Below are 27,736 nucleotides of genomic sequence, written 5' to 3'. Positions count from 1 at the left end.
GTTTCAGGGGGCAAAGAACACATAAAGAGCATCAGACATTGTTTAAGTTAACAATAGTACACACAAATCCAACATGGCGTCTAAAATGGCCGCCAAGGTGGCCGCCCAAACCTATTAATGATCATAACTAAATAATATCCACTCAAATTTGGTTATTTTGGTGGATATACATAGGTCCTCAAGAGGCAAAGAACACGTTGAGATTATCAGACATTGTTTAAGTTTAATATATTACACACAAATCCAACATGGCGTCCAAAATGGCCACCAAGATGGCCACAGAAACATATTAATGATCATAACTATGTAACTATCCACTCAGATTAGATGATTTTGTTGTCTATACCGCGGTTTCGAGGGGTAAAGAACACATTTCGATTGTCAGACATAGTTTTAGTTTATTATGTTACACAGAAATCTCACATGGCGTCCAATGACACAATACGAAGGACCGCAAGTACATTACTTTTGACGTGATGCTTGTTATGTGAAACGCCATAGTTTGGACCTGCAGCAATTTCTGGATTTTGATAAGAGGATCGATATTTCAGCTTCAGGCAACACTTAATTGGCAGGGAATGATTCGTATCTTGCATCAGCAAAGCCAGTACCCTCGGCTGTTGTCAGTCAAATTCTTGCCTATGATTAATATGTACAATGGGGACAAAGCTTGCATTCTGTCAACGTAAGTCTTAGTTTGCAACCTTGCCACAACCTTCACACCAATGTAACGTTTGACCAACCCTTGTATTGGAAAGCTGCCGAAATCATCATTGATGCGCCACAAAGTAGTTGTGTTGTTTAGAATTTGGGATGTTTCATAAACGTATGAACTTGCGGGGGGGGGGGGATCCCTCATGAGAGAAACCGCTTTCAAAATCATACTATAGGCTGTCTATTGAGAAATGCATTTGTGCACATTGTGAAACGAAAAGCTGTCCAGAGGGCTTCACGGGACCATCTTCTTGTTGAAAAGTGCATACACAGCCAGCTTTCAGCTGAAATGACCCAGGAAGATCCTGACATTCAGATGCTGCTGGATCATGCCAAGGATTTGTACTCTTCGCTTTTGAGGAGCAAAACGACGCTAGCAGATGATTTGTTATGCGATTTCGATCAAACACGAGAGGGCTACAGAAAAGTAGAAACATGACATTGCACAGACCTCAAAGACAATCATAGTTTGGCAGAATTATTAGCTTATGATTAACAATTCAAGGGTGTTGATTAAAGCATACCGTACTGGGTGTTGGTTGATGCATTAGGCAGTGCCCAATTTGCTATCCATCTTTGGTGCTGCTGGATACAATACCTGCAATCTGCGTATTACTACATATATCTGCAGCAAAAAAGCAACCTAGAAGAAACGCACCCGGACGTTTATCGAAAGTTCGGTATTGGTTTTCACGTTGTTTGTAGGAGCCATCAGTGCTGGGCTGGGCTAGGACTTGATATTGTTATTGAGCAAACATTGATGATGTTTATATAGAGCACATGTGGTCTAACTCGCGGGAGTGGAATGACTGAGGAAATGCAAACCCCTTGGACCCTATCTGCAACATCCGAGCACAACAGTGCGATGCAGGATTTCACAGACCTGACCTATACTACAAGTACACAACACAAAGACTCAATTGAAGCGTGCATCAAAGGGGATACTTGTGATCTAGAGAAAATGCAACACAGATTACAACCTGATCACCATACACAGCTGACTCTACTTTCAGAAACATGGTAAATGGGATAGTGGCTGGGTCACATGTGAATGTTCATGCAATTGAGGCGGTTGGGAAAACGATCATAAGAGATATCATAGCAAAGTCGGTCTTAGCTCATAATTTCACGAGAAAATACAGAGCCAAATCTCTTTGGAATAGCTTGGCTGTTAAGATCGCTTCTGACAGTGCTTTTAATCCTGCTCTTCTGTTCCAGCGTTTTCTGGTGGTGTCAAAATATGGAGATCCTTCCCTTGTAGTCGTATTGTCTTATGAACTGAGCTCCCATCCTGCTGCCTTCTTTGAAGCCAAGAACATACTTTGTACAGCAGATAAGCCTCAAATCGCTCAGGCAATTTTATAGTATGCTGTAGACACATCATGTGAGGCTGTGACGAACTGTATTCATGAAACAGATGCATGATGGTGGCACTTTGCTGCATCGTTAACCATTGAGAAGGGCGACTCATATAACGCAATAGCCGAGTCTTATGTAGATTCAGTGAAAGGCATTACGGACACGCGACAGTGGGGTTCGATGGCTACGAAGACGGTAATTATAACAAAACGCACCGGAAACGTGAATCATATTGTGAGTTTCAGCAAAGAAACAGAATGCTCATGTAAAAAAGAAAGACTTTTTGTCTCGTGACAGAAACAAGGCCGGCATGATTGCTCTGATCAGCACAACTCTGACTAAAATGGAATGATATGTTGTTCTGTCTTTCGGGGATGCAGACGTTCAAATTGATCAATACAGTATAACGATTCCGTCGTAGCACCACAACGTTGGTGGGCGAGGATACAGATTTGCTCATCTTGATCCTGCATTACTCCGAAAGGGACAATAAGACCATCTACTTCCGCTTGTATGTAAATAAATAGTCAAAGGAACGCAAAGTGTATAATATTAACCTTTTGAAAGAACTCGTGCTTATTCGGGCTGTAATTAATCTTCAATGATTTTCAGCAACGGTAAAATTCAAATCTACAGAAGTTAGTAAAACCTGATCCTGTCATGAAGTCATGTGCTGGTTCATTCGCTCTTCCAAATGTCGTTAATTGGATTTTATGATTATTCAACTCCTCAATTCGATTTAAGTGTTTCTTGTTTCCTAAACTATGGCATTTTACATAACAACCATAACGTTTGTGTAACAAGTTATGGACGGACTTGTGGTCCTTCGTATTGTGTTGATGGCCATTTTGGACGCCGTGTTGGATTTTTGTGTAACATAATTAGCTTACATTTTGTCTGATGATATAAATGTGATATTAATGTGTTGTTTGCTCTCTGAAACCTGTTTATATACACCAAATTCATCAAATTTGAGTGGATAGTTACATAGTTATATTTTATAATCATTATTATGTTTTGGCGGCCATCTTGGCGGCCATTTTGGACGCTGTGTTGGATTTGTGTGAAATAAAATAAACTTAAACAATGTCTGATGATCTTAATGTGTTCTTTGCCCCCTGAAGCCTATGTATAGACACCAAAATCGTCAAACTTGAGTGGATAGTAACAAAGTTATGATCATTTTATAGGTTTTGGCGACCATCTTCGCGGCCATCTTGGCGGCCATTTTGGACCCCATGTTAAATTTCTGTGTAACATAATTAACTTACACTTTGTCTGATGATATGAATGTGTTCTTTGCCCCCTGAAACCTAGGTATAGACACCAAATTCATCAAATTTAAGGCGATAGTTACATAGTTATGATCATAAATAGGTTTTGGCGGCCATCTTGGCGGCCATTTTCGACGGCATGTTAAATTTGTGTGTACTTAATTAAACTTAAACGATTTTCTGATGATCATTATTTGTTCTTTGCTCCTTGAAATCTAGGTATAGACACCAACTTAATCAAATTTGATTGGATAGTTACATAGTTATGATCATTAATAGGTCTTGAGGCCATCTTGAAAAAAAAATTACCGTAGGTGCGATTTTGGTAAACTTTTAATATGTTTTTTAGGGCCTTCTTCCCTACCAGGATCAGTCAAAATACGTTTTGTAGCAATTTGTTGGGGGTCAAAGTGTATATTGACCCTACTTCGGTTCAATTTCTCCCAAACAATTTATGAAAATTAAGCTGATTGAGGCCCCATCTTCAAGGGAGAAAAAACTACCAAAAGCTGCCAGTACCAGACTGTAATCAACCATTTTCATATGCTACTGGCATGCATCTTCCAAGATATATAGGTGTAGTTTTGCCCCCCCTTACTGGTACACCCCACCTCAATTTTGGGTACTTGGCTGAAGGACTAACAGGGTCTGTTACGTGCATCGATAACATTGTTGCGCATTAATTAAAAAGTTCACCACAGTAGCGCAGATGTTGTAGTTGACCAAATTTTTCGAGTGCTCGATGGTTATTGCACACACTTTTATCTTCGTAATAATTTTGCCTGTCTTCATCTCAACGTGAGCTAACTTGTTAAATTACTTTGTGGTGACCTTTCCTAATAACCTGATTTCTATTTAAATCATATTGACAAAACACCGTACTGTGTGATAGTTGAAGTGAAAAGTACCTGTCATAAAACACTGCTGTGTGATAGTTGAAGTGAAAAGTACCTGTCATAAAACACTGCTGTGTGATAGTTGAAGTCTAAAGTACATGTCATAAAACACTATTGTACGATAGTTGAAGTGAAAAGTACCTGTCATAAAAAACTACTGCACGATTGTTGAAGTGAAAAGTACGTGTCATAAAACACTACTGTACGATAGTTGAAGTGATAAGTACCTGTCATAAAACGCTATTGTATGATAGTTGAAGTGAAAAATACCTGTCATCAAACACTACTGTATGATAGTTGAAGTGAAAAGTACCTGTCATCAAACACTACTGTGAGATAGTTGAAGTGAAAAGTACCTGTCATCAAACACTACTGCATGATAGTTGAAGTGAAAAGTGCCTGTCATAAAACACTACTGTATGATAGTTGAAGTGAAAAGTACCTGTTATAAAACACTACTGTATGATAGTTGAAGTGAAAAGTACCTGTCATAAAACACTACTGTGTGATAGTTGAAGTGAAAAGTGCCTGTCATAAAAAAAACTACTGTATGATAGTTAAAGTGAAAAGTACCTGTCATCAAACACTACTGTATGATAGTTGAAGTGAAAAGTACCTGTCATAAAACACTACTGTGTGATAGTTGAAGTAAAAAGTACCTGTCATAGAACACTACTGTACGATAGTTGAAGTGAAAAGTACCTGTCATGAAACACTTCTGTACGATAGTTTAGAAATCAACGAAAGGCACACTTTTAAATAGGATATTGTGGGAAAAGTATACATTTGAGTGCATGGTAACTTTGGACACTTTAAAATATGTATCTAAGACCAATATACCATTCCGTTATGCTCCTTTCAAACAGTAGTTCTCATAAATCTTAACCAGAAATTTAAATGACAGTGTGCATGCCACTTCAGTCCACGAGAAATTCAATTATATTTACCGTTTAAACAGTAACATAAAGTGCAGGGGTTGGATACAGAGGTACATTATTTGAAGCGTGAAAAAGTAAAAAGTAAACAATTTCTTTATGTAAAGAATTTTATTAATTGCATGTTTCTGTCCTACTATTTACGAGCGTGAACATCATGTAATAAACAACTAGGGAAAATTCTCAATGAATGACAATTAAAATTGTGACAAATTTGTGTCACATGCAAATCTGTGCCCCAAATTTTCAAGATAAGAATTAGAAGTAAACAATTTTAAAATGCCCGACATGTAGAATTATAAATGATAACCGGATTTTATAAAACTTTCCACTAATTATGCAGACAAATAGTAGCCTGCAGCGTTTTAACCACAAACTGGAAAGTCAATGTAACTTTTGCCAGGTTATTAAAACATGGCAAGTGTGTAGATTGTAGCTATCAAATGTTCAATATTTATCTTGCTCGTTTGATTTAAGATGAGACACTTGATTACTAATGAGTGGTTCGTTACATACATGTCCTATGATTTAATATAAAGATAAAACTGACAGCTGGCAAAAAGTGTGCATGATACAGTATATTCTGAGGTTAACGTCTCGCGCCGGTAAAAAAAAAAACTGATGGGCTGTTCATCTTACGCGCTCTATCCGTTATGTAATACGCGCTCTATCCGTTATGTAATCGCTTTGAAATAACTCAAAATGGTATGGAAAAAAAAGTTGTTTTAAATTTCCGTCATACAAATATATTAATAAATGAATAATATCGATGTGGTTTAATGTTTTATTAGTACACTGTTTGAAAAGCATTGCCCACTAATGGAATGGGACATACTAGATATTACGAATATATTCTTCACACTTAGTCATGTGAAACATAAACTCGTATTTTTCACACTCAGTCATGTGACACAAACGATCATATTATTCAGACTTACTCATGTGATACATACGATCATCTTCTTCACACTTAGTCATTTGACACATACGATCATATTCTTCACACTGAGTAATGTGACGGATACGATCATATTCTTCACAACTTGTCATGTGACCCAAACGATCATATTCTTCACACTTAGTAATGTGACACATGGGATCATATTATCACACTTAGTCATGTGACGCATACGATCATATTCTTCACATTTAGTCATGTGACGCATACGATCATATTCTCCACACTAAGTCTTGTGACGCATGGGATCATATTCTCACACTTAGTCGTGTGACGCATACGATCATATTCTTCACACTTAGTCATGTGACGCATACGATCATATTCTCCACACTTAGTCGTGTGGCGTATGGAATCATATTCTTAAACTTAGTCGTGTGACGCATACGATCATATTCTTCACACTTAGTCATGTGACGCATACGATCATATTCTTTACCCTTAGTCATGTGACGCATGGGATCATATTCTCACACTTAGTCGTGTGACAAATACGATCATAATCTCCACACTAAGTCGTGTGACGCATGGGATCATATTCTCACACTTAGTCGTGTGACAAATACGATCATATTCTTCACACTTAGTCATGTGACACATGGGATCATATTATCACACTAAGTCATGTGACGCATACGATCATATTCTTCACACGTAGTCATGTGACGCATACGATCATATTCTCCACACTTAGTCGTGTGACGCATGGAATCATATTCTCACACTTAGTCGTGTGACGCATACGATCTTATTCTTCACACTTAGTTATGTGACGCATGGGCTCATATTCTCACACTTAGTCGTGTGACAAATACGATCATAATCTTCACCCATAGTCATGTGACACATGGGATCATATTATCACACTGAGTCATGTGACGCATACGATCATATTCTTCACCCTTAGCCATGTGACACATACGATCATTTTCTTCAAACTGAGTCATGTGACGCATATGATCATATTCTCCACACTTAGTCGTGTGACAAATACGAGTATATTCTTCACACTTAGTCATGTGACGCATACGATCATATTCTTCACACTTAGTCATGTGACGCATACGATCATATTCTTCAAACCTAGTCATGTGACACATACGATCATATTCTTCACACTAAGTCATATGAAACATGGGATCATATTCTTCACATCGAGTCATGTGACACATACGATCATATTCTTCACACTTAGTCATGTGATATATAAGATGATATGTTACACTCTTATTCACATGACACATAAGATCATATTCTTCACTTTGGTCAGTTGATAAATATAATCATAATCTTAACACTTAGTTATCTGGCAGATAGTGTCATATTGTTGACGGTTGTGTTTAGTTAGAAAAATGCAAGATGGTACATGTAGACGTCATTAAAACGTTAAATATATCGCATACATATTTATGGGGAAACAGTTTTTACATGCATTCAAATCATTCAAAAGGTTAACTACAAAAGATGTAATTTAAGATAGGAGTTATCTTTACAAGCGATGTGGAAATTCTCTAGCACGCCCTATGAACACGCCGAAATGAAATATTGAACTTCTGGCTAAGGTGAAGTTGCCGCTATGCATTGTGGGATTGAACTCTATTTTGGGTAGCCTATATAAACCCATTAACAAAATACGGTGCAACGTATTTGTAAAATACAAAACGACAGGTAGAATATTGGCGAAAATTGTCAAAGCCCATATATATGAACAATACTGTGTGGGTTGACAAAGGCGTTATAATAATAAGGTATAAAAACTGTTTTTTGTAAAAAGACAGCTTTTAAAAAATCGACTAAACATTATGTCAGCATGTGTATAATAAATGAATTAAAACTCATAACGGTAGACTTCTGTGTATATCTAAATTTTACACTTTCACACAATAACGATTTACCATTGCAAAAAAAATATTAATTTAAATGTCAGACTTGCGTAAACAAACAACTTAAGCTATGTACATTACAGCTTTTGGCAGGTGTATACATATCTAAATAAAATATACAACTACTACATCCAAAGTACCATTATAAATACAGAACATGCAGAGATTTTCGTTTCACATTAACTTCATATTAAGCAACAATGTGAGAATTGAAATATGTGCACTTATAAAGTATCCTTTCTATATCGTAATTCATTTACAGCTGCAAGTGTATTTACATAAAGGCGTTACATCAAACGCAAATGTATATATTAATCTTCCTTTTAACACAAGATCTTTTATTTACTATGTATTATGTTTTGTGTTATATTATACGTGCGTAGTTTATATGTATACCAAACTATATACTACACATGTTTGTGTTATCTTGTTTTCACATTTCTTATTGATTACACTTGTGAAGAATGTCTTCTTTTTCACGCATCTTTCACATTGGGATCGAATATGATGTGTCTAGGCGGCGAAATAAAATTGTTTCGAGTGTATTTTTTGCATGACTTCATCCCGTTTTTAATATAGTTGTAAATTCGTCATTTCGTGTCGCAAGAATGAAACGTCGGTGTTTTATCGTCGCATTTTATTACCGCACTCTCACCATTTAAATCGCATTAAAATATTTAATGTTGTTCATAAAATTTTATTGATAAATATGTCAATTATGTTGGGTTACATGTTATATATTTGTAAACACAGTGTATAAATTATCGCCTCCTTATAAATTTGGCCGTCGTGATGTTATTTGAAATTAACAAACTGTAAAATATCACAGAGCGTGCAAATAAAAGTTAAAACGAATTCCTTTAGAACTAGATACATTGTATGTTAGACTTTCTTATGAATGATCGATTATGCTGGATAACTATCAGCGGTTTGAATCATCACACTTACTTAGTTGACGAATATAAAGAAGTCTTAACACACAGAATGTTGTGATATTTTTACAGCTGTGTACATGTGTGTGTTGGGGGGGTGGGGGTGGGGGGGGGTGGGGGTGGGGGGGTGGGGTGGGGGGGTGGGGGTGGGGGGGGGGTGGGGGTGGGGGGGGGGGTGGGGGTGGGGGGGTGGGAATACAATATGGTACAAGTTAGACGTCATCGTAAAATTATACAATATGGTACAAGTTAGACGTCATCGTAAAAAATAAGCGTTGAATATATAGTAAACATATACATAAGTATCGGGTAGAACCGCAAAATGCATTCAAACCACTCAAGTCCTAACAAGCGATGCGCGAATTCTCTTTCACGCCCCGTTCACGCGCTGACAACAAAATTTTACATTGAATTCCTGACTAATGAAATTTACAGCGACTTGATCACTGATATTCGTATTGTTGATATTTTTCAAAACATAAGTCTACTAAAAGGTACAATGTTTTGAGTAGTCGTAATTAATAACACTTGGAAGAAAAACAGTCATACTAAAACAGATTTCCAGTTTTTGAAAGCGAGACCCGTGGGAGAAAATGCCCACAATAAATGCGCTACCAATGCGCATGCTTTAAGTAGTGTGAACATATACTAACCGCTTTAATCCAAATGCACGTTATTTTCCGTATTATCGAGGAAAAAAGTTTGACAAATGCTTTATAATTTTACAAATTTAAAATGATGATTGTTCATTACTGTACCAATAATTTTAACATTTTTATTAATCAGTGCGTTACTTCGCTGGTTTAGAAATAATGTATACATTAATTCATTTTCGACCCAAAGACATTTAAAAAATAATAATTTTCCCAAACTGAACAAGTTTCTTTAATACGTTACGATATGCGTTGTGCGTGTAAACTTTATTTTGGGTATCCTATATATACCCGTTACAGATTCGCGTATTTGTAAAATACCAAACGACGGGTTAGAATATCGGTGTACATTGTTAGACGTCTGTTGCACATGAGATAAATCAGGATGTGTCGTGACTCAGACGTAATAATAATAAACAAGGTATAACAAGTGTTCTTGTTAGAAGACATAATGTGACATAATAAATAAACATTTTGAATAAAATAAATTATAAATAAAAGGTAATTTATGCATTACATAACTTACTTACAGGCCACACGAGGGCTGTTAAAACAAATTATTAAATATGCGCATATACATTCGTATAGACACACACAATTTTAAATACAATAATAATACATTATTGTAATGTGTTAATGTTAACAATAATCGTTAAAAGGTTCTAGGTCCCTATTTTTCTTAATAATTTTATTAAGATGAGTAAAATCGTTCGAGTCCAGGAATGTCCATAGGTTGGATCCGCTAATTGTTTTGTGTTAATGTATGAATTTGTAACACCTCGATTGTCTCACGTAACCACAAAAATGGTAGATTGGTTCGGGCGTAAGCCTTTTAACCACTTTTTCGAAACTGTTTGATTCTCCAATTTCTTAAATGTGTATATCGCGGTAATGTTTCCTTCCGATGCTGACAGTCTTCAAAACATAAACGGGTGAATATATAATTGTAATAATAATAATCATAAAAAAGTAAACGATCACGATTTCACAACAACGTCATGCAGTTTTTCTGGGATGATCGACCTCTTCTTTCTTAAAGGACCATTCACTTCTTTACCTACAAATAAAATAATTTGCAACTTGTTAAGCATGTTTTATTCTTCACAACGCCTTATTATTCTCCGTCATAAGCGGAGGGAAATATTTTGGGCGTTGGCCGTCACTCCGTCCTTCAATCCTTCATTTGCGGATTAATTTTGTGTTCAAAGCCATATCTCGGAACTGATTGTGCCGAGTTTATTGAAACTTGGTTTAACTATTTATAATTATATATACGATGTTGATGCACGTCAAATTGCAACGCTGTCGCAAATTTTCCATTGGCAAATAATAGAGACATGGCCATTTTTTACTTGAAAACACGCACATTTAAGAAAACAGGCGGTGTAAGGATTGAAAACAGATATGCGTAAAGCTTGAAAACAGGCACGTATAAGGCTTAAAACAGACATGTGTAAGGCTTGAAAACAGACAAGTGTTAGGCTTGACAACAGACAAGTGTAAGGCATGAACACAGACAAGAGTAAGGCTTAAAAACAGACAAGTATAAGGCTTGAAAAAGAACAAGTGTAAGGCTTGAAAACAGAAAAGTGTAAGGCTTGAAAACAGACAAGTGTAAGGCTTGAAACAGATAAGTGTAAGGCTTAGAAACAGACAAGTGTGGGCTTGAAAACAAACAAGTGTAAAGTTTGTAAACAGTGAAGTGTAAGGCTAAGAACAGACAAGTGTAAGGCTTTAACACAAACAAGTGTAGGCTTGACAACAGATAAGTGTAGGCCTGAAAACCGACAAGAGTAGGCTTGAAAACAGACAAATGTAAGACTTCGAAAAGACAGGTGTAAGGCTTGAAAACAGTCAAGGGTTAGGCTTCGAAACAGGCAAGTGTAAGGCTTGAAAACATGCAAGTGTAAGGCTTCGAAGCAGACAAATGTTGGCTTGAAAACAACCAAGTGTAAGGCTTGAAAAACAGGTAAGTGTAAGGCTGGAACACAGACAAGTGTAAGGCTTGAAAACAGACAAGTGAACGGCTTGAAAACAGACAAGTGTAAGGCTTGAAAACAGACAAGTGTAAGGCTTGAAGATAGACAAGTGTAAGGCTTGAAACATAGAAATGTAAGGCTAAGAAACAGACATGTGAAAGGCTTGAAAACAGGCAAGTTTATAGTTTAAATACAGACAAGTGTAAGGCTTGAAGATAGACAAGTGTAAGGCTTGAAACATAGAAATGTAAGGCTAAGAAACAGACATGTGAAAGGCTTGAAAACAGGCAAGTTTATAGTTTAAATACAGACAAGTGTAAGGCTTTTAAACAGACATGTGTAAGACTTGAAAACAGACGAGAGGAGCCTTGAAAACAGACAAGTGTAGGCTTGGAAGCAGACCAGTGTAGGCTTGAAAACAGAAAAGTCTAAGGGTTAGAACAGACAAGTGTAAGGCTTGAAACAGACAAGAGTTAGGCTTAGAAACAGGCAAGTGTAAGGTTTGAAAACAGGCAATTGTAAGGCTTAAGAAGAGATAAGTATATGCTTGAACACTGACAATTGTAAGGCTAAGAACATAAAATTGTAAGGATTAAAAACAGACAAGTGTAAGGTACGAAAACAGACAAGTCTAAGGCTCGAAAACAGACAAGTGTACGGCTTGAAAAAGACAGGTGTAAGGCTTGAAAACAGACAAGTGTAAGGCTTGAAAACAGACAAGTGTAAGACTTGAAAACAGACAAGTGTAGGCTTGAAAACAGACAAGTCCAAAGCTAAGGCAAGTGTAAGACTTAAAACAGACACGTAAATGCTTGAACACAGACAAGTGTAAGGCTAAGATCATAAAATTGTAAGGCTTGAAAATAGGCCAGTGTAAGGCTCGAAAACAGACAAGTCTAAGGCTTAGAACAGACAAGTGTAAGGCTTGACAAAGACAAGTGTAAGGTTTGAAAACAGACAAGTGTAAGGCTTGAAAACAGATACGTGTAAGGCTTGAAAACAGCTTAGAAAATAGACAATTAAACGGCTTAGAAACATGCAAGTCTAAGGCTTAGAACAGTCACGGTAATGCTGGAAACGGACAAGTGTAAGACACGGTAAAGCTTGAAACAGACAAGTATAAGACTTGAAAACAGACAAGTGCAGGCTTGAAAACTGACAAGTCTAAAGCTAAGAACAAAAAAGTGTAAGGCTTAGAAACAGACAAGTGTAAGGCACGTTGAATCTGGTTTTACCTTGTTATATTATGATAGCTAAGCTGCATGTTAACGTTTCGTGCGACCTTTCATATGATTTCACTTTTAAAATTAATTGCAACTTTTTATACATATCCATTTGCCCATAATATCAAAGCAGGGCGATGTCAAGGCAGCGTCTGATATATAATCATACGTTTTAATGTCTAGACTGGTGTTGAACATTATGCTTTGACGGTTGTCCCGATGAATTCGAAATGAATAACTTTAGACAATTATGCAACGAATATGAATTACAACCCTTAATAATAATTATAGATGAAGATTTCTGATAGAAAATATTAACAGGTCTACCGATACAAATATGCACGTTCACAGATTTTGTTTGCTGATAAATGATCACTTAAATATGATTCGTATACCATCAAATCGTCCATGCAGATAGATTTAACCCATTATGCCTAGTGGACTCTCCCATCCTTCTTAATTGGATCAATTTATTTTCTAAATTAGGGATGTCTAGTAAATGTACATGTATTTCTATATTTAGAATATTTCTTACAGAAATTCCTTTAGGCAAACAGCGCAGACCAAGATGAGACGCCGCATCATGCGGCGTCTCATCTGGGTCTAAACTGTTTGCCAAGGCTTTTTTTCTAGACGCTAGGCATAAATGGGTTAACAGAAATGCAGTGAACGTAAATAGAGAATAATAGGTTAGTGTTGATTAGGCGAGTGCTTTTTCGTTTTCGTGCCGAGCATGATAAATCTGATCTATAATCAACACTAATCTATTATTCTATTTATCCCACTTGTTATTTTGTAAACCTTTTTGTTTAAACAAAATTAGTTTGACTGGATAATTTCGCTGGATTTATCACGGCATTTGGTCGAAATATTGACGTCATTTTCTGCCGTTGATTATAGATGATATTTAATCAATCGAATTCGCTGTAAAAGTGGGATAAAAGCGGTGTTCGCAGTGAAACTAGTTGAGTTATACATTCAAACATGTCAGACTTTTTCTATGATTATGCTATTTTACTACATGTATATCACGATTATTTGTTGTAACGGTATCATTTGTGATCTTAAATCAGATCTTATATTTTTGTCAGATCCTTGTTCAAATCGGGGCATTCGTTTTTCATTGCTGATTAAACCAGCATGATATAAACATAAAATCTTACGATCGTTGTGTGTTTTTCATTGAACGTCACCAAGTACAGTAAATGCACATCCATATGTTACACACTATATCAGCTGCAAAATATACCAAATATTGCAGTCTATTTGATACGCGTTTTGAGAAAACTGGGCTTAATGCATGTGCGTAAAGTGTCGTCCCAGATTAGCCTGTGCAGTACGCACAGGCTAATCAGGGACGACACTTTCCGCCTTAACTGGATTTTCGTGTAGAAGAGACTTCATTTAAACGAAAAATGTCATAAAAGCGGAAAGTGTCGTCCCTGATTAGTCTGTGCGGACTGCACAGGCTAATCTGGGATGATACTTTACGACCATGCATTAAGCCCCATTTTCTCAGAACGCGTCTTATTTGTTAACTTATATAAATTGTATATGAAAAACACGTTCATAAATTAAACACAGAGCAGTTTAGTGTTTAATTAATTAACTTTTATTGATACAGCAGGCGCTTGAGTTGGATCTAAATTATGGTGACTGAAGGGTTCTTCTTTTACAATCGTAAACAAGTCCCTGAGTTTGTATAAAAAAATATGCAAATGTCTTTTAAAAAATATGTCAAGCAAATGTTGATCAAACGACTCGAAAAGCGAAACCCGTGGTTCTCGCACATGCATGCGAAATAAATCATATAGTCGCCAACGAAGGGCCAAGTGAAATAATTTGGATAAACAAAAAGTTAATAATTTCAGTCAAAATTGGGCGTAAACAGCGGCGTTGGGGGAAGGGGGAGGGGGCAACTGTGAGGTGGGGAAGTTTTGTTGCAGCGGTTATTTGGTTATCTCCCGTAGCGGTAAACATGTATGCTGGTTGTTGTGCTATGCTCGACAGTGCTCCAGCTAGGATTTGAAAGGGAAAGGGGGCGGGGCTATTTTGTCAATAGGTTACTTTCAACGCGCAGAATTTTGTCAAAAAGGCTCTTTCAAGCGCGGTCGTATCTGGAATGCTCATTGTTGTATATGAATGTTTATGTTTTTAATAATTTTTAGAATAAACTATTTCCATAGTTATAAATTATTATAAAACCATGCAAACAAAATGTGTACAATGAGGAAATAAGTAATAACAATTTAACATGAGATTTATAAATTATAGTATGTCTTTATAAAAAAAACACACCAAACATTTATTTTGTGTTTAGTAACATGCTATTTGTGACAGTTAAGACTTAAGCCAAAGTCTCACTATTGCCGGTAGAGCCCCGGTCCACCCCGGAACCGGGATGATTCGTCGAATTTTTTTTTTAACGCGGTCAAACTATTTCCCGGTGCCGCCCCGGTTGAAACCGGTCAACATCCCGGCAGAGCCCCGGTCAACCCCGGACTAGCTACGGTTTATCCCGGTGAAGCCATGGCAGAGCCCTGGTTATCGCCGGTAATGCCCAGGTGGAGCCCCGGTGAATGCCGTTGGCGTCCCGGCAGAGCGCCAGTTTACCGATGTACCGTAGCTATACCGGGCTCCACCCGGGCATTACCGGCGACAACCGTGGCTCTGCCGGGGCTTCACCGGGATAAAACCGTAGCTATACCGGGCTTGGCCGGGACTTTGCCGGCTTGTTGACCGGCTTTAACCGTGGCGGCACCGGGAAATAGTGTGACCGCGTTAAAAACAAATTACGCATCATCCCGGTTCTGGCCGGTCGACCGGCGTTAGCAAACCGGGATGGACCGGGGCTCTACCGGCAATAGTGAGACTTGGACTTAAGTCCTTGCTTATTGAACTTTCTTTCAATTGTCATATAAACACATGAGCGATATTTTCGCGTAATACCAACAAATGTCGTCAACTCATTAAATCATTCACAAATGACTTACTTAAAACAAAATAACACACACACACAAAGAAATTTCCAACTTATACCTACTGACCTTGACCTCGATAGATGATGCCGATAATTGCCCCTGTCACCGAGGCGGTAGCTATTGGATACAACGATTCATTCGTTACATTCACGTTCGTAAATGCTGTTCCGAAGTAGAGATGATCTGAACCAAACTGTACTGTACCATTATCCATATCCACAAACATGAAAAACCAATCTGGCATGACCTGTGGAAATAATTTTAATGAATTAATGCGCATCTCCAGGGTCATTCAATGTAATATTGTAGCCCAACATCACAAATAAACATTGTAATTCCCAAGCTGCACCAGGGAGTCGATATTGGCATACATATAAGATCCTTCATTTAAGGAAAGTGATCATTTACCATATGATTGACACAGGACAAGCCCCCGTGACTACCAATTACAGGGTGCAGGATCACGTGACCTTGTTGGAGTTTTCCAATTCAACGTTATTGGATATAACAAACCGTAAGAGTTTATAACTTTTTAAAACCCTTTTTTTCTTAAAAATTCTAACTAGTGCATCAAAGAAAGATTTTAATGCTGCTTATGGAAATGTAAAAAAACATCAGAATTACTTTATTTAATGAGCGGGTTCTTGTTAAAAAATCCATGTATACTGCACGTATATGCATAACGCAAGGTGACATTTTGTGCCCGATTTCAGACGTATTCAATGATTTATTCTTATACCTTAAGATATCGGCACAAATTGTAAGAAAAACTGTATTTTATTCACTAGGGTTTTCGCAAATGTATTTCAATAACTTGATATATTTGCAATAATAAAGTTTGTAACGGTGCGTTAACATTCTTTCTAGCCCGTGTGTAACCCCCGGATTCTTCACTCTGGAATAAGTATAAGCGGAAAAACGCCTTGAGACGGTCATAACATTCGGGGATTAAAAACTGATCTAAACTCGCCAAAAACTAAGCATTTGTTGCAGATAACGAGAGCGGAATGCATAACCAGAGGGGTAATCACGTGATTATCAAGATGGCGACGTCCGTGCCGAGGCAGGTTTTTTCGCCGTTTTATACCCTTTATTAATTGTATTATTTTTTTAATTCCGCTCACTTTCCAGCCATATTAGCAAGAAACATACTGGCGTTTATTTCATCGAAATATTCGCTCTATATCTCGACTTTACTCGCTGCGAAATTTCTTAGCGGGATGACCTAATTAGGGCTCCACTTAAAAAAAAATGCGGGGAGAAAAGTCGAGATATAAAGCGAATTTAAAATACGAAATTAACGCTTATCACCTTTTTACTGATATGGCTGAAAGAGAGCGCCATTAAACAAATAAACAAAAGTAATAAAAGGTTTAAAACGGCGAAAAATAACTGTCTCGGCAGGACGTCGCCATCTTGACTATCACGTGATAACCCCTCTGATAACTGTATCCCCTTCCCTGCTATTTTACACAACAACCACGCGAAGTTGACGACTTGTGACGTTACAATCTCCACGCAGAGTTTTCGTTCCATTCTCTCACATACAATCTCTGCCATCACAAGAAAATCCTACCAGAATTGGTAAAATGTTTTGTTTTTATAGTATATTATGGCAAGTAATATCATTTTCTTTTACATTTGGAAAATAGTGTATATGCTTAGGTGCCTAATTAAAAATAAGTAAGTTTATACAAAAAGAGTCAAAATAACAACGGTGAAGTTATTCTACGACGTCGCTAGGTTATCATCACGTGGTTGGTTATGAAGGCAGGGATTTGATCCAGCTATGCTAGTTCCAGTCAAATCTCTGCATGGAGTTTGTTGACGTAAGTGATTTCGTCATTTTAACTTATAAAAACGGACGTGTTCATCGGGGAGATATTTCGTAAATGCAGGCTTGTTGATAGGAAAATTAGACAGCCCTGTATGCTTGTGTTAAAATGATATCATTTTAAGAACAACAAGGGACAAACTTGTCACAAAACCAGGTTTTCAATTTGAAAAAAAAGTATGATAAAGGGAGACAATTCAAAATGTACATTGTTACCGATTGTTCCTAGTTACCCCCTTGTGTCAAATTCCATCTATTCTTAGTCGTGGCGACCTTGATTTCGACCGAATCATAATATCCCGACATTATGTGCCAGGGCACTTGGTGACAATCATTTTGTGAAAGTTTCATTGAAATCCGCTGAGAAATGAAGGAGGAGTTGCGTTCGGAAGAATTGCTCCGCCCGCCCGCCGACATTCATCAATCTAATATCCAGTTTTTTCCTTCGGGTAACCTGGTTTAAAAAAGAGTATTGATCCGTGTGTACCAAGTGTTAGTCTTTTTAAAATCTAACAATCAATGACATATTTATGGCCCGGACAAGATCATTTATAGCGATTTTTTACCTTTGAACTCAAACTGTGACCTTGGCCTTGGGTATATCGACGTAATTCTTTCGCATGACACACCGTTCAATGATTGTAAAGAAATGTACTGAGTAATTATAAAATCTAACAATGAATGACATAGTTATGGCCCGAACAAGATCATTTATGGCCATGTTTGACCTTTAAACTACAAGTGTAACCTTGACCTTGGAGATATCGACGTAATTCTTTCGCATGACACACTGTCCAATGATTGTGAACAAATGTACCGAGTAATTTTAAAATCTCATAATGAATGACATAGTTATGGCTCGGAAAAGATCATGTTTGGCCATTTTTTACCGTTGAACTCAAAGTGTGACCTTGACGTTGCAGATATCGACGTAATTTTTCGCATTAAACACCGTCCAATGATGGTGAACAAATGTGCCAAATGATTTTAAAATCACACAATGAACGAAATCGTTATGGTCCGGACAAGCTCATCTAAAATTGTTCCGCCCGACCGCCCGCCCGCCGGCCCGCCCACCGACATTCACCAATCTAATAACCAGTATTTTTCTTCGGAAAGCCTGGTTAAAAATGGAACAATATTTTTTATTTCACTTAACACACTTAGAGGTACATGTAATTATGGTATTAACTTAATACTATTAAGTTTTAAATTAGTATTGCTAGTTCATTTTATTATGCGCAAATAAACTGACAGAACAAACAGTTTCAGTAAACGCAAAAGTTATTAAACTAGCTGTTCTTTACCTTTTTTCTATTAATCCAGAGATTAAGCAATTACAAAAAAAAATGTTTATAAAATATTTTTGAAACAGTAAATTTTTATCGAAATAGTATTTGAAGTTTGCTTATTTGTAAAATATACACATACCAAAATGCAACAGGTGAGTTTCACCATAAAGTCCATTTTATAAATATACATGCATACGGTGAGTTTCACAATTAACTCCACTTTATAAACATGCATGCTTTAGGTGAGTTTCACCATGAACTCCATTTTAAAAGCATACATGTACATGCATTAGGTGAGTTTCACCATGAGCTCCATTTTATATTGAATTTCACCATGAACTCCATTTTATAAACAAACATCCATTAGGCGAGTTTCACCATAAACTCCATTTTAAAAAACATACATGCATTAAGCGAGCTTCACCATGAACTCCATTCTACAAACATACATGCATTAGGTGAGTTTCACCATGAACTCCATTTTATAAACATACATGCAGTATGTGAGTTTCACCATGAACTCCAATTCATAAACATACATGCATTAAGTGAGTTTCAGCTTTAACTCCATATGTTCTTAAAAACAAGGTCCGATTTACACCGCAATTCAAGGAATTAGCTACATACGCTTGTTCCAGGTAATCTTCCTACAACAGTTTGGTCCTGGTACGCTTTTCCGGTCGTGAGATCAATCGTGTACGTTCCTTTGGTTCCTTGCCACTTCCGGTCATTCGAAGCACCTTGGATGAAACATTGTGACTGCCATAATAATATATAAATCCTTTGCAAAATATTTCTTTAACGAGCGTATTGACTGACAAAGATCTGATTATTGTCTTAATTGGTAAAAAAGTAATAGTGTTTCTGCTAAATAAAGTTTGCTAGTTTGTGTGTGCATATTGCTTATATTCAGACCTGGAGTGAGTCAGTGAAGGTCAATATAATTGTTATTAAACAAGAGCAAAAAAATGGCCATAAATCGCTCAGCTTTGTTAAAGAACATACGAACTCACGGTCATGTTTTTAAGAATCTTTGTAGTGAACAACACTCTGATGCCACATACTAAATATCAAATCTGTATTGCTTGTGGTTTTAGAGTAGTTTTTAGTTCACCTGAGCACAATGTTCTTTTCTTGGTGAGTTTTTGTGATCGCCTTATGTCCGTCAGGTTTTGTGCGTCGTGATGCGTTAACATTCTACAGGCACATGTATAATGATTCCGGTTGGTAGAAAAACATGACCGCCAGGGGCGGGGCATCTTTCCTTATATGGCTATATTTGGCTATAGTTAAACCTTGTTAACCCTCTATAGAGGCCACATTTATTGTCCGATCGTCATTAAACTTGGTCAGAAGAATTGACCCAATGATATCTTGGACGAGTTCGAAAAATGGATTCCGGTTGGTTGAAAAACACGGCCGCCAGTGGGGCGGGAAATTTTTCCTAATATGATGATGATGATGATGATGATGATGATGATGATGATGATGATGATGATGATGATGACTGTTTACCGCCCATATAAAAATAACCGCGACAATAATTCATAATCAACTGTAACTGTACCTTGTATCACAGAATCCGGTCCAAGTCCAACACGGGCGTGTCGGCCGCGTAGTCGAACGGGGAATATGAACTCGATCACGTGCTTTCCGGTGTTGAATCCGCGGCTCCATCGGACACATTCCACTGTGCCCTTCGTGCTTAGTGTAAGCTCCACTGAGTTGTTATTGATTTGACGAAAGCCCCTGGTAGTGTCTAGAATCTTGTCGTTATAAAAATTGGCGTTAAACTTAACGACTTTCGTCCATGCTGGTCTCTCTGAAAAATCTAATAAGTTGTTGTGTTTATGTAGTTGCCAGTTATTATGTTCAGGTTGATTTAATGAAAATATAGCAATTTATAATAACGTACAAACTTGTTCATATCGCAATGACGCATACATCAATCATCAGTTGAGTCGTGCTCTGAGAAAACTGGGCAAAATGCTTGTGCGTAAATTGTCATCCCAGATTAGCCTGTGCAGTCCGCACAGGCTAATCAGGGACGACAATTTCCGCTTTTATGACATTATTCGTTTAAATGAAGTCTGTTCTTAGCAAACATCCAATTAAGGCGGAAAATGTCGTCCCTGGTTAGCCTGTGTGGACTGCACAGGCTAATCTGGGACGACACTTTACGCACATGCATTATGTCCAGTTTTCTCAGAACGCGACTCAGTTGATGATCATCATACTTGTTCTGCTGAATATTAATGCAGAGCGTTTCAATATGCACGACACAGTCCTCATACTAATATTCCTGAATTATTACATATTCAATTCAATCAGATATTTGTTTATTTGATATGTTTACGTTCTAAGTTCTAAAACAGTATTTTACTAAACGATCTTATGCAGTTCTATTTGTACTCTGCAAACCCGGGTAAATTAAATTGTCTTGGCATAGCAAATGTTTTTTATTAAATATGTTCTTAAATACAGTTTAACCAGATATGCGAAGATTTTTCGTTCTATGCTTTAAAACAGTACTTGACCCTTCATCATTCTGAGTTGTATGTGTACTCTGCAGACACGAATACATTGCATTTTTGGAATAGTGTTGTTCCGTGAACAATTAAGTCCGAAAGCGCGTTCAATCAAATTGGAGAATATAAACAACCAAACTGGATGCGCAATTGTCTTTACAGCCTCGAAAGTGGTGAAATGTCAGTTGAAAATAACACACAACCACATCTCTTTAACCAGTTAACAACCCTGGGGATTTAATAATATCTAATATAATTAGACCACTAGAAAGAAAATGCATGCGTATTTCGAAAACAAATGACCGTAAAAATACTTGTATCTTGTTTTTGTACTCTGACATCCTTCCAAACATTTTGTATTAGTAAGCATAAGTATGTTGATCGACATGAAAGGGTTTAGGGTGTCGTGTCAGTTCAGTGTTCCATTCCGCATTTTTAACCCATTCATGCCTAGTGGACTCTCCCATCCTTCTAAATTGGATCAATTTATTTCCAAAATTAGGGATGTCTAATATATTTATTTCTATATTTAAAATATTTCTTTCAGAAATTCCTTTAAGCAAACAACGCAGACCCTAATGAGACGCCGCATCATGCGGCGTCTCATCTGGGTCTACGCTGTTTGCCAAGGCCTTTTTTCTAGACGCTAGGCATAAATGGGTTAAGGTACGCATACGTATTTCTGTTCACTTGAATTATGTGGGAACACAGCAAAAATATAGACGCTTCTACAACGGTCAGTTAATATATGTAAATGAGTATGCAATATTATCCAATCGTCACACTTGTATGTCACGGGAATTAGCGGTTGAACTAATTCGAACAGAAGATCACATGCATAAATTTTGTAATATTAACCCATTTATACCCAGCGTCTAGAAAAAAAAGCCTTGGCAAACAGCGTAAACCCAGATGAGACGCCGCTTGAGGCGGCGTTTCATCTGGGTCTGCGCTGTTTGGCTAAAGGGATTTCTGTAAGAAATATTCTAAATATTAAAATAAATTTACTAGACATCCCTAATTTAGGAAATATATTGATCCAATTTAGAAGGATGGGAGAGCCCACTAGGCACAAAATGGGTTAAGAGTCCGGAACTGTCTTACGTCACTCATTATAAATATTATAGAGACTGTATTCTCATTTTCATCTGTGTGAAACAAACATAATTCAAAAACTTTGTTTGCTAGAACAGAGATATAAGAATTAATCTCACTATCACACTGTATTCGTGTCTATTGAAACACATTTATACATTTAAAATAATCACTGAAACATTTTTTATACAAAGAAGTCTTCATTTAATGCCTGCGACTTAAGACCTGCCGCAAGGAGGGACAATATAAAGATTACAAAAATGCCCGATTAAAGGCAGTGCTGCAATCCACAATATTTTGATTTCGGTTTTTTATATCGATCGATCATAGTTTCAACCCCTGCAGGACTAATTTAGTCCCTGTTCATAAATTGTTGAAATTTTAGGACATTAAAAGGTATATACAATACTTTTCTGTTTTATCTTACACGCGTACATTTCTTTGGCAACGTTGCCAGACTTTTGTCTCGATAAAGATCAACATGGCAAGCACAGAATACATAAAGCAAATTATTTTACGAGTATATAAGATAGTAGACGTTCCCCGCGGACAACCGGACATAATACTTGTGCGTAAAGTATCTGCCCATGTTAGCCTGTGCAGTTCGCACAGGCTAATCTGGGACGACACTGTTCACCTAGACTGAATTGTTGTTACGAAGAAACTACCTTTTAACAAACAAATATATGAATGCAGAGAGTGTCGTCAATAATTAGCCTGTTCGGACTGCACCGGCACAAAAAAATGACGATTACTTATGCAGTCCATGTTTAACAGAAAAACTGCTGCATCAGTCTTCCCTAAAATGTGAAACAGTCAATTTAAAACAATACCTTCAATGACGGAAGCCGAGGTCCCCATGAACAATTCCCATACTTTATTTACAATCCATTGCTAGACTCGGTTCTAAATCCGCGTCCATGAATACGCGAACATGGCTCCTTCTTGTTCAAATAGAGGTATGATATGAAACACTCTGTTCAGTTTCAAACAAGGTATAATTTTACGAAGTTAGATTATCAAAATATTTACATTACCTTTCCGGTTTAAGAAATCGATACTGCTCTACCGATCGCGACCTAAAATGTATAGGTCGGTGTTCAATAGATAATAATAGCTTGAATGTTATTGCCCTTCGTTAGAACCAGTGTGTTTTATCTATAAATTCTTTCAACAGGCGGTGTTAATTGTGCAATATTTGGCTTGCTCAATTTACAATTGACATCTTAGATGACAGTTTCGTCGCCTTGCGATAGTAGTTATAGTTGTGTTGGTAATATTAGTTGTAGTGGTGGTAGAAGTAATGGTGGTGGTAGTAGTAATAGTGGTGCTGGTGATGGTAGTAGTAGTAGGAATAGTAGAAGTAGAGGTAGTTAACGAAGTAGTAGTAGTAGTAGAAGTAGTAGTAGTAGTAGTAGTAGTAGTAGTAGTAGTAGTAGTAGTAGTAGTAGTAGTAGTAGTAGTAGTAGTAGTAGCAGTAGTAGTAGTAGTAGTAGTAGTAGTAGTAGTAGTAGTAGTAGTAATAGTAGTAGTAGTAGTAGTAGAAGTAGTAGTAGTAGTAGTAGTAGTAGTAGTAGTAGTAGTAGTAGTAGTAGTAGTAGTAGTAGTAGTAGTAGTAGTAGTAGTAGTAGTAGACAGACAGACAGACAGACAGACAGACAGACAGACAGACAGACAGACAGACAGACAGACAGACAGACAGACAGACAGACAGACAGACAGACAGACAGACAGACAGACAGACAGACAGACAGACAGACAGACAGACAGACAGACAGACAGACAGACAGACAGACAGACAGACAGACAGACACCGACCCACCGACCGACCCACCGACCGACCCACCGACCGACCGACCGACTCACCGACCCACCGATCAACCGACCGACCGCCCGACCCCCCGACCGCCCGCCCGCCCGACCGACCGACCGACGGATAGATAGATAGATGTTTATGCTAGTTATGCTCGATTGGCCATTGTTGGCTCGGGTACTACTTAAATGTACCCCGGGTACATTTAAGTATACTTAAATGTTCCCCGGGTACGGAAAATCGTTGTCGGCTTTTTTCAAATTAATTGAGTTTATATTTTTGTCAATATTCAGTATAATGCCTTCTATATTATCGAAACCCCTATTTAAAAAAGCATTTAGGCGGGAATAAAACTCGGTATACAGTCTTGATTGGCCGGGTACATGTTCGTATTTTTTTCCGTAGCCGATGTACATTTTAGTATACTTTAGAGTACCCGGGGTACATGTCAGTAGTACCCGAGCCGACAAAGACCAATCCAGCGCTTGTTATTAATATACTTTTTTCAGCGCATATTGTTTAAATATGGATCGCTAAATTTATCACACAAAAAAATGTACGAAATAATAACGATACCTAATTTATCATTTTTTTTTATGGTAATTCGTATAAAATACAAGATAAAAAATCGTGGAATGGAAACAATACGCATTTAAACAAAAGAACTTAATTGATAAACCACGTCCATAAAAAGATGACATTATACTTCGTTTTAAATAATTAAATAAATGAGCAGATTTTCTGTATGTAAGTATGTTTGTTGAATCAATCTACTTTTTATTTTAAATATAGTTTGCATTTCTTTTATTTATCATTATATATTTAGAAAAGTGGTTTTTCATTTCAAAGATCTATAAATACAAATTAATTGCGTTTATTCTAAGATATTCAATCGCAATGAAAAGTTGAATTTTATAGAGGGGAGGTAACAGTCAAGAGTTACTCATCAATGTTCGGCGTCAAATATGCGGTGCAAGAATTCGGGTGCGCACGCAGTAACACCTGCGCAATTTTGAGCTTCCGGCATATTGACCTACATTCAAACGTCGGTGTTGTTCTAAGTTCAAAATTTTAGTAATTTCGATATTGCGGAAACAAAATTAACGCAAATATGCCTCCCAAATTGTGTGGAAAATGTGATAAGACAGTTTATCCGACGGAAGAACTTAAATGTTTGGATAAGGTGAGCCATATTAAATCTGAAACGATAAGAAGTTTTGAAGTTCATATATCCGAAACGTATGCAAGTTTCGAAATAAGACTTGCCATATATGGAAATGGCTATAAATACAATGAAGCATCGATAACAACAGATAATCAAATAAATTGATTTGTCATTGATTCAGTTGCAATAATTTTTCATTTAACAATACTGTTACGATCGTCAAAATAGTTGTTTTGGATTTGGAAATGGGCGGGGTTCTAGCTGCTTCAAGTTCATCGTTCCGTTTCACACATCAATATTTAGTTCTGGCTACCATAACTTTAAATGTCGCTTTTTATGATTTTTGACTGGCGCGACTCTATAGTTATGGACCAACCCCATTAGGAAAGTTAACCAGAAATTCCCAAAAAGTTGACAGTTAATAATACCGGTCCAAAACAGCTTTTAAATGCAGTTATTGTTCCAAATCAACCACTTGATCTGAAAGATTGACATTTTTTACATTTAACTGATATAATCTTTCACAAAATACTATCTTAAACATTTAAAATTTATCTATTCTGCTTTTACATATCGAGAAAAACAGCGATGTGTCAGACTTACTTGAAATGCGAATCTCCCAAGATTTCACGGTCATATGACGTTATTTCTATTTTAAGTAACATACCATGTGCTCAAGTGTTTTCAAATTCAGAATGACATTTCCCGGTATTTAAGATTATTCTCGCTTGTTTGTAAACAAATTGTAGTGTAAATACAAACTCAAAGTAAATATTATTTAAAACTACCGGATTCACACTGAAATCAGTCTTATAATCCACCAGACGTAAGTTGTTTATCACAAATAATAGATTTCAGAAAACGAAAGTAATGTTTACAATTTCAGCAAATAATGTCAAGGTCGATCTGAAAGTATCGAAATGAAAACTTGTCACGTGACAAAGCGACAATGGTGTCAAAATTGTGAATTTCAGACTGATGAGAGTTATTTTCGTATATTGTAAGATGCATTTGAAACATTTGAACCTTAAAATAATCCCCGATGCAGTATTTTATATTCATTCACCAATATATGTAGAAATGTATCCAAGAAAATGAGCTTTCTTTGATTTATAGTGTGACATAAATATGTTATGACTCTGGTTGACTTTCGATACGGGGTTAGCTTCAGCGTACAGGTCTGTCAATACTATGTAAACTGTACGCTGAAGCTTCTTTAGCTAATCAATATTATGACAAATGAAATTTCAAATCAACAGCTGTGTGAAACGACACAACATTTATAGCTAATTGTGGATTGATTAACAACCAAGAGCATATCCAGTTTTTTTCACCATTTTGGGAATGGGGCAAGGTCCCTTTTAATTGGGAACGATTGCAACTTTTTGACTAAATTTAAGAAATGTTGTTCTTGTTTTGCTAATGTTTTTTTTTCAAATTGAGGATGAAAGTGTTTTCACTGTTATATTTCCTAAGGTTCAAATTATAGAGCTGATGTGGGCTGAAATAAACGTTAAGATCTACAAAAATATATTCGTATTTAAACTTCGATTTAAAATATCTAGGTTCCATAAGGTGGAAAATATATTTTTTTGAGCTTAGTATTAAGAATAAGGCAGTTTACTGCCTTGAATACCAAAAAAATGATATTCTGAACTCCTACCTAATTAACTGACACATTTTCATTCAAAATCTTGTTTCCGTGATTATTAAAACCAAGGACATATAGTCCAAGAGGACCAAGGACCCAGTATAATTAAATGAAAACTCAATCTTGCCAAGTGAAAATACAGTTCATTGCAAAAGCACATTCCCATGATTTCTGTTAATGTTCAATCGTGCCTGGGGAATTGCTAAATATTCCACTATCTTAAACAGTTTACTTATTTCTTGAAAACATGTATTTCCTTTGATTAGTAATGCTAATATTGCTATTTTCTTATTTTAGGTATGGCACAAGGGCTGCTTCAAATGTGAGATCTGCAATATGACATTGAATATGAAAAACTACAAAGGCTACGACAAACTTCCTTATTGCACTGCGTAGGTTTCAGTAATGTTCGCTTTTCTGTTAGGGTGCGCTATGATCAGAAAAGATTCTTTTTATGCCCCCCTTCGAAGAAGAGGGGGTATATTGCTTTGCTCATGTCGGTCTGTCTGTCGGTCTATCTGTCGGTCCTTCCACCAGGTGGTTGTCAGACGATAACTCAAGAACGCTTGGG

At 36.9% G+C, this 27,736-nt stretch overlaps 2 protein-coding genes across 4 annotated transcripts in view; one reads left to right on the top strand and one right to left on the bottom strand.

Annotated features, from left to right (window-relative positions):
• Positions 1–10,028: 10,028 nt before the first annotated feature.
• Positions 10,029–23,534, bottom strand: LOC127861020 (protein gustavus-like). Its single transcript, XM_052399382.1, has 5 exons — positions 23,370–23,534; positions 20,481–20,744; positions 19,541–19,653; positions 15,854–16,034; positions 10,029–10,661 (listed from the first exon to the last, which is right to left on the bottom strand). Exons 1-5 carry the CDS (start codon positions 23,395–23,397, stop codon positions 10,582–10,584), a joined length of 666 nt encoding a protein of 221 aa, XP_052255342.1. The 5' UTR covers positions 23,398–23,534; the 3' UTR covers positions 10,029–10,581.
• Positions 23,535–25,334: 1,800 nt separating this feature from the next.
• Positions 25,335–27,736, top strand: part of LOC127861017 (LIM and SH3 domain protein F42H10.3-like) — a 49,913-nt gene continuing 47,511 nt past the window's right edge. For all 3 annotated transcript variants that reach the window (XM_052399379.1, XM_052399375.1, XM_052399378.1), the window contains exons 1-2: positions 25,335–25,532; positions 27,463–27,557. In XM_052399379.1, the coding sequence (XP_052255339.1) occupies positions 25,461–25,532; positions 27,463–27,557 (167 nt within the window). In that variant the 5' untranslated portion in view covers positions 25,335–25,460. The remainder of the gene's footprint in view (positions 25,533–27,462; positions 27,558–27,736) is intronic.

Source organism: Dreissena polymorpha, chromosome 15, assembly GCF_020536995.1.
Source record: "Dreissena polymorpha isolate Duluth1 chromosome 15, UMN_Dpol_1.0, whole genome shotgun sequence".
Taxonomy (NCBI): Eukaryota; Metazoa; Mollusca; class Bivalvia; order Myida; family Dreissenidae; genus Dreissena; species Dreissena polymorpha.
The sequence above is the reverse complement of the archived record's forward strand: the minus strand, read 5'-3'. Positions and strand labels throughout refer to the sequence as shown.